Here is a 7438-nt window from a genome sequence, read left to right on the forward strand (position 1 = left end):
TACTTTTGTTTTTCCCGTCAGAGTTTTTGACGATCAGCTTCTGGAAGCCCCCCCCCCCGCCCCTTTCCCCTTGCGTCCGGCGGGACGTTTGAAGCTAAAAATTTTACAACAGCAGAGGGCTCTCTGCATCATTACTGTGTTTGGGATTTCCCCATTTTGTTTTCGTCAAAGACACACCATTAACTGACACCCTGGGGGAGAAAGAAGCTGTATATTCTTGAAAGTTTCTGTTTACAATGTAAGCTGAAATTGAAAGCAGTGGAAACCATTTTCCGTGTTCTTCCTCAATCAGGAACATCTTACTGTTTCGTCATAGTCAAAGGGTAAGGTAGATCCTCTTTTGCTTACAATTTTGTTGTTGCATTCCATGTGATGTAGTGAGTGAGAGTCGTCACTGTCACCGTCTAATTTCTACACATCCATGCTTCAATCAAACTCGAGTCAAAGCATAGTCAAAGTATGTATTCATCATTTTCTTCTTATTGAGGAATTCCGTGCGAGGACTGATTTCACTAAGTTAGAGCTTACATTGATCTTAAGACGTGAATTAATCTTAATTCCTAAGTGTGATGTCACAACTAGCCCACCTTGTTGAGCTGTTATTATATTAATAATAATGGCTCTCTTCGGTCTCGTCACTGTTGCCATTACAATTTACAGACCGATGTTAAAAGAGAGCCATTAACAGCTCAACAAGGTGAGCTATGGCACAACATGTTGTTATTAAATGTTAGTTGTTGTTTATTGGCAACTCATCTTTTAAAAGATTAATCTAAAGTTAAAAAAAAAGTGGGCTTTGTTAAATATAAAGGGCTAACTTTGATGCATGTAAATTCAGGTAAAAATATATAGCCTGCTGATTAAGATTTTTGTTTTCTCTACAATTCAGGAACAGTAACAAAACTGGATTATAAAGTCCACATTGGACTGGGTCTTGGTGTTGCTTTATTACTTATTCAGGTAAATTATCCCATTTATCTCATTTCCAAATCATTAAAAAGGTGCTATTTAATTATTTATTTTGTACAGACTTTGTTAATCTCAAAGATTTCTTGTTTTTGTTTTCAGTTTTCATATTTAATCTGAGCACCACATTTTAACTTCCTAAATAGGAATACAATAATATCTGAATTCTATGTCATCACTCTGGCTTTTAATTTCTAGTTTTGATTTCCTCCGTAGTTGATTGTGGTTCTTCAGCATCTTAAGATGGATGAGATGTCGCAACAAGCGGCTGACGATTCTCAGCAAACACAAGAAGTAGTAGACTCTCAGATGTCTGTAGATCAAGATGGACAAGGTACACACAACTTCTCATAACTCACGCTCAAGATATTTTATACGTTTGCATCAAAACTCAAATCAAGCTAATGTTTCACACATGTTTCTCTAGTGGCCAGGTTGGTATAGTGGAGTCTTGCTTCACCTTCCACCTCTAGGACCCCGGTTCGAATCCCACGGGGGCACTATGTGGATTGGGTTTTCAGTCCCTACTTGACTTCCCTGGAATAATTCTCTGTGTGTTTTTCCCCCCCGACATGAAGTGTCTTCATCATCTTCTCTTCTTGTTTTGCTCTAATTAGAATGTTATTGTTAAGAATATTTATCCAGATCCAGACATGACAAATTTGTTACATCAAGCGGCCGTCGGCTAATTATTATTTTTTTTTTTATCTTTAGAGTCCCAGTCTCAGATGGATACTTCTACAGATGATGTTGAGCCATCGCCTCAATGTTCATCTCCGATTCCTAAACAACCTAAGATGCATCATGAAGAAAATCCAGTGTTAACTACAGACTCGCATGTACCAAAAGAGACTGAACAAGACAATGGTCTGGTCCAGAATGGGAATGAAGTAGGGAGTGAAGAGAGTGTGAAAGAGAAGGAGGTACAGCTGGTACCAGAAAAGGAGGAAGCACAAGGGAAGGTGGAGGAGGCGGAAGGACTGGACAAGAAAGATGAAGGACTTGAGAAGTTGAAAGAAGACGAGGGATTGGAGAAGGTGAAGGAAGACCAAGGACTTGAGCAGAAAGATCTCAGCGATTCAGACATGGATGAGGATGAGGAGGATGGAACGCAGTTTCCTAAAACCCTGGCAGAGTTCAATTATGCATTTAACAAAGGTAAGACACTTTGAATCTTTGTTGTCTTGGCTTTGTAAAGTCTTGGTTTCTTTGTGCCAGCATAATCAAAGAAAAATGATTGCGCGATTCTTCTAAAACAATCCGATCAGGCTGGAAGGGAAAAAAAACCAGAACATCCCAGCGACAACTGGTTAAAGAGTTATGAAAGCCAAGTTGCAAAATGATTTTCTGGGTTTTGTCTTTCAGAGGGTAGACTTAGACACATTGTAAATGAAGAACAAGGTTTTAAGTTTGACGTCAGGAGAAACGACCATCGCTACAACCAGATGCATTATGAGGCACTTGGTGAAGTCATTACTGAACACATCTATGAGCTTCTAGAAACAGAGGCTGGACTGAAGAAAGTTTATGTAAGTAGAAGAACGATCATCTTGATCACTTAGTACAACTATGAGCTGCTGGTATAGATCCCTTGCACAATAGGGAAAGCACCTCCTAAGAATACATGTCTACCATTTCCATCTTTTTGTGAGTCTTTGTGTACATATTGACTCGCAAGATGGCAGACAAGATGGGTGGGTGTGAAGGGGGGCGCTGCAAATTGTGCGAGGGGTTTTTTGATTGATTTTATGTGAATATGAAGTTTGTTTTGCCCTGGTCCCTGGATTAAATATAAACCAACGAACTCCAGCTCTCCAGAGTAATCAAGTAAGAAATTAAGTTGCCTCTTGATGACATTAGATGTTGGCTCAAATCTCCAGTCTTAGTGGGAAGTAAGTGAACATCTTAATATTGTGACAAGAGTTAAGAAGTCTTTACCTTGGTCTGATGACCAGAAAAGAGCACAACAATTGCATTGAATCTTTTGGTTCAATACGTTTTTTAAGAAGTGCACTTATTTCTTTGTCGCTGTATGTTTATAGATTTAGTTTGATGTTGTCAATGCATATTGTTTACAATCGACTTAAACAACGCTTTATGTATTGTTATCTTGTTACAGCTTGATGACAATGAGAATGAAGGGAGTGGCTTTGTCTTCATGAGTGAGAATGCTCTAACGACGACCGATAAACTCTTGATATTAATTCATGGTAGTGGAGTTGTTCGAGCCGGCCAGTGGGCACGACGCCTCATCATTAATGACTGCTTGGATAGTGGTACACAAATACCTTACATTCAGAGAGCTATGAAGGTAAAACTGTCTCCACCTTTTTGCTGTCTATTTTGTAGATGTGCTTGTAATTTCTTGTGTTCATGGCCCAATTCCATAGAGCTGCTTAAGCACAAAAAGTAGCTAAGCACAGCAAAATTGTGCTTACAAGAATAAGGTTACCAGCCTAAAGTCCACCAAACGTGTACACTTTGTGACCGATATCCTGCTCATTTATGCCTAACAGTCAATTGTTAAGCAATATTTTCTGGTCAGGCAGCTCTGTGCAATTGGGCCCTGGTGTTATGTAACTCAATAATTTGTATTTTCTTTTGTTTTACAGGAAGGTTATGAGGTTCTGGTGATGAATACGAATGACAATTTCTATATTGACAGTGATGGTCGGAGAATATGGAAAGAGGTACAGACATAACTTTGCTTCATTACTTGTTTGGCTTGGAACTTGACATTAATTGGGAAGATGTGATTTTGGACTTTGGATGTCTTAGCACAAAGTACCTGACGTCATCACATACTAAATCTGATTCATCATGAGTCTTTATATTCCTTTTCACAGGGAAGCTCCAGCCCAAATGAGCATGGACTTACTGTCTGGGATAAGTTTGTGGCCAACACTCCAGTTAAACACGTTGCCATAGTAGCACACAGCTATGGAGGGGTGGTAACAATGGATTTAGTAAGTTTATCATTTAATGTTTTTTTAAATTCTTGGCATAGTTTTTGTGTAGACCCAAGTTAATAATGTTGTCATTGTAAAGCAACAACTACAGATGTGTTTTAACAGATTAAACATTGATTCAAACTCACAAGTTCACGACCTCTGTAAAAAGTAGGAAGGTGTTTTAAACTACAAGAGAGCAGGCCTGGAATTAAACAGAGACCACGGAGGCCTTGGACTATGTTGCCCTGGTCTTGGCCTTAATAATAATAATAATACAAGGTATTTATAAAGCGCTCTAACTAACAGGGGAAAGTACCACAGCGCTGTACACACAAAATAAACAAAGAGCAAAGAATAAATAAAAGCAAGCAAATCAGTTGAACAGGTGGGTTTTGAGAGATTTCTTGAAGGCTGCTAGTGAGCTAGAGTGGCGGATGCTGTGAGGTAAATCATTCCAGAGTTTGGGGGCAGCAGCGTGGAAGCTTTTTTCCCCAGTAGTGGTGCGTGTTTTGGGGATGGCAAGTAGTCTGGTGTCAGTAGATGACCGGAGGTATCTGTTAGGTTTGTACAACTGAATGAGATCCGTTAGGTATGAAGGTGCAGAGGCGGTATTGAGACATTTGAAGACCAGGGTAAGTATTTTGAAGTTGATACGGTTGGAGACTGTCAGCCAGTGAAGATCGTGAAGAATGGGAGTGACTCTGTCATATTTCTTGGCCTGGTAGATCAATTTAGCTGCACGATTTTGGAGCCGTTGAAGGCGTTGACAGTCAACAGATGATATTCCATAGAGAAGAGAATTAGCATAATCGAGACGAGACGTTACAAGGGCTCTAACAGCAGCATGGCATGTAGTCTTATCAATGTACATTCTTATCCGAGAAAGGTTGCGTAGACTGAAATTAACGGATCGGCAAATAGAAGTGACTTGGTCGGACATCCGCATGGCCTGGTCAAACTCCACTCCAAGATTTCTGATCTTCATGGAAGGCTGGATGATTTCGGAGTCTACTTGGAGGGAAACATCAGATAGCGAACTGAGACATCTACTGTTGGCACAGACAAAGAAATCAGTTTTGGAATCGTTGAGTTGAAGCATGTTGCTTAACATCCTTGGTGCCCCTTCAAATGTTTCCCTTAGACTTTAAGATTTTCAATGGAAGTAATATAATAATAACAATACCCTATGCAAAATGGAATTGACCTTGCCCTCTCAAAGACCAAATTCCACGGTTGGAATGTATTTTGGGGTATGAACTTTACTTTTAGGGTCTTTTTATTTTCAAGTGAAAAACGGTAGACCATTAATTTGTGTTGTCTAATTTCAATGATTGCGTGAACATCTTATCAGTGTTTATGAGATACTTTGGATAAATCTTTAATGAATTAAAAACCCAATGATGATTTTTTTTCTTCAGGCAACAAAAAAACTGGAAAGCTTTGGGAAGGTTTTTGCCATCGCCTTCACTGATTCCGTTCACTTCATGAGCCGGGATCGGAGGTTGGACACTATCTACTCATGGTTTGTTGAGGTGAGATTTATACAAAGTAGGAAGATAAACTTGTGGTATAAAAAGGGTTGTGTCGTCAAGATCAAAGCAGGTCTTTAGCTGTACATGAAAAACTGAACTCACAACCAGTTGTTGCATGCGCGCACACCTGTTTCCATAAATAATGAGATGCTGTAACTCAATGTACAGCCATTGGCCTACTTTCTAGTTATCTTGCCTCTGTTTTCATGAGATATGATTCTTTATTTACCTACAGAATGCAGTGAATTGGGTGTCATCCAATAAACCACTAGACACTGTTATTGATGATATGGGTTATGATTGCAAGAGAGTTTCAGCAGGTATGAGGATTAACACAAAACTTATTTAAGACGCCTTGAAAATCTCACACACTTGGAGGAATTTATAGTATAGAAGTTAACATTCTGAGAAGTTGATTGAATTCCAAAGTAGAAAATATAGCAAGAAAAGATCTCAAAAGAACATCAACCCAGCAAGTGGATATTCTTCATCCCTTATGAAAATTAACTTCTATTAGTTAAAAACCAACAGGTACAATGAAGCATGAAGAAACGTCTCACTACAGCATCGACTCCATCTTCCAGTTCCTTGCAACTAAAGAAGGCGAGGTTAAAAACATCAAACCCTTAAACCCTCGTCCAGAAGTTGCTGAACCAGAAGTTAAAGAAACGTCTGATGAAGTAAGGAAGGATGTAGAGACAGAAAAGACCGAGTTGAAGGAAGAGTTCAGCCAGGGACAGGAAACAGAGAATGGACCAGCTGACACACAAGTCTAAGAACATTTGTAAAACCATTTTTCTAAGTTTTTAAAATATGTTCCTGTGTTGCTTGAAATTTTCCGATTTACTTTGAAGGGAAAACTGAAATAAAGATAATTATGATAATACTTAAAATGTTTGTCAATATGTGTCATAACACAAACAGGTAAGCACCTTTTCATCTAAGTTTTCTTGTTTTTGGTTTCTCAGATGTGCAAAAATACGGTACACAGTCTTGCTGTGTCTGATAATTTTATCTTTTTGTTTTTACTGCAGTTGTGTAGCTTTCATAGTAGGAAAATACAAGAAAATCATTCTGATAATAGTGGATCCTTGGTGATCCATTGCTATAATGAAAACTTTGTTGCTTTTTATAATCTTTTGTTGCTGCTATTTATGATATTTGCAGACTGTCACAACTGCATTTCTGATATCTAGTTTTGTTAGCATAATGTGAGTGGAACCAATGCTATGCCTAAGAGCATAACATGGTTGTGTAGCTTAGGAGGATTTTAGGCTTAAAGTCGGTGGAGGTTTCATTATTTGTTTGATATTTCTTTCAATTCAGCCTTTGGGTTATTCATCACTCTGTTGGATCATTGAGGTAGGGATTGATTGGATTGGGGTCTGCTCAAAACTAGGGCAGAGTCGCCTTAAAGGCAGTGGACACTATTGGTAATTACTCAAAATAATTATTAGCATAAAACCTTACTTGGGGACGAGTAATGGGGAGAGGTTGATGGTATAAAACATTGTGAGAAACGGCTCCCTCGGAAGTGCCATAGTTTTCGAGAAAGAAGTAATTTTCCACGAATTTGATTTCGAGACCTCAGGTTAAGAACTTGAGGTCTCGAAATCAACCATCTAAATGCACACAACTTCGTGTGACAAGGGTGTTTTCTTTCATTATTATCTCGCAACTTTGATGACCGATTGTGCTCAAATTTTCACAGGTTTGTTATTTTATGCGTGTGTTGAGATACACCAACTGTGAAGGCTAGTCTTTGACAATTACCAATAGTGTCCACTGTCTTTAAGCGCAAAGAGTATCTAAGCAAAACAAAATTATGCTTACCAGACCGGAATAATTAGGTGACCAGCCAAAATACCATGTGACGTGTACCCTCTGTGAGTGGTGTCTGGCTTATTTTTGCTAAGCAGAAAAATGGTAAACAATATTTTTTTGAGAAAATAGAACTGGCTGTTGCAAACTACTCTCTAACCAAAAGGG

General features: G+C 38.8%; 1 protein-coding gene across 1 annotated transcript; it reads left to right on the plus strand.

Annotated features, from left to right (window-relative positions):
* Positions 1-157: 157 nt before the first annotated feature.
* Positions 158-6928, plus strand: LOC117295733 (cotranscriptional regulator FAM172A-like). The gene is made up of 11 exons (XM_033778452.1): positions 158-323; positions 890-960; positions 1183-1300; positions 1681-2124; positions 2332-2495; positions 3086-3277; positions 3579-3656; positions 3813-3932; positions 5336-5449; positions 5685-5769; positions 5981-6928. Exons 3-11 carry the CDS (start codon positions 1210-1212, stop codon positions 6223-6225), a joined length of 1533 nt encoding a protein of 510 aa, XP_033634343.1. The 5' UTR covers positions 158-323; positions 890-960; positions 1183-1209; the 3' UTR covers positions 6226-6928.
* The last annotated feature ends 510 nt before the right edge of the window (positions 6929-7438 follow it).

Source organism: Asterias rubens, chromosome 10 (genome assembly GCF_902459465.1).
Source record: "Asterias rubens chromosome 10, eAstRub1.3, whole genome shotgun sequence".
Taxonomy (NCBI): domain Eukaryota; kingdom Metazoa; phylum Echinodermata; class Asteroidea; order Forcipulatida; family Asteriidae; genus Asterias; species Asterias rubens.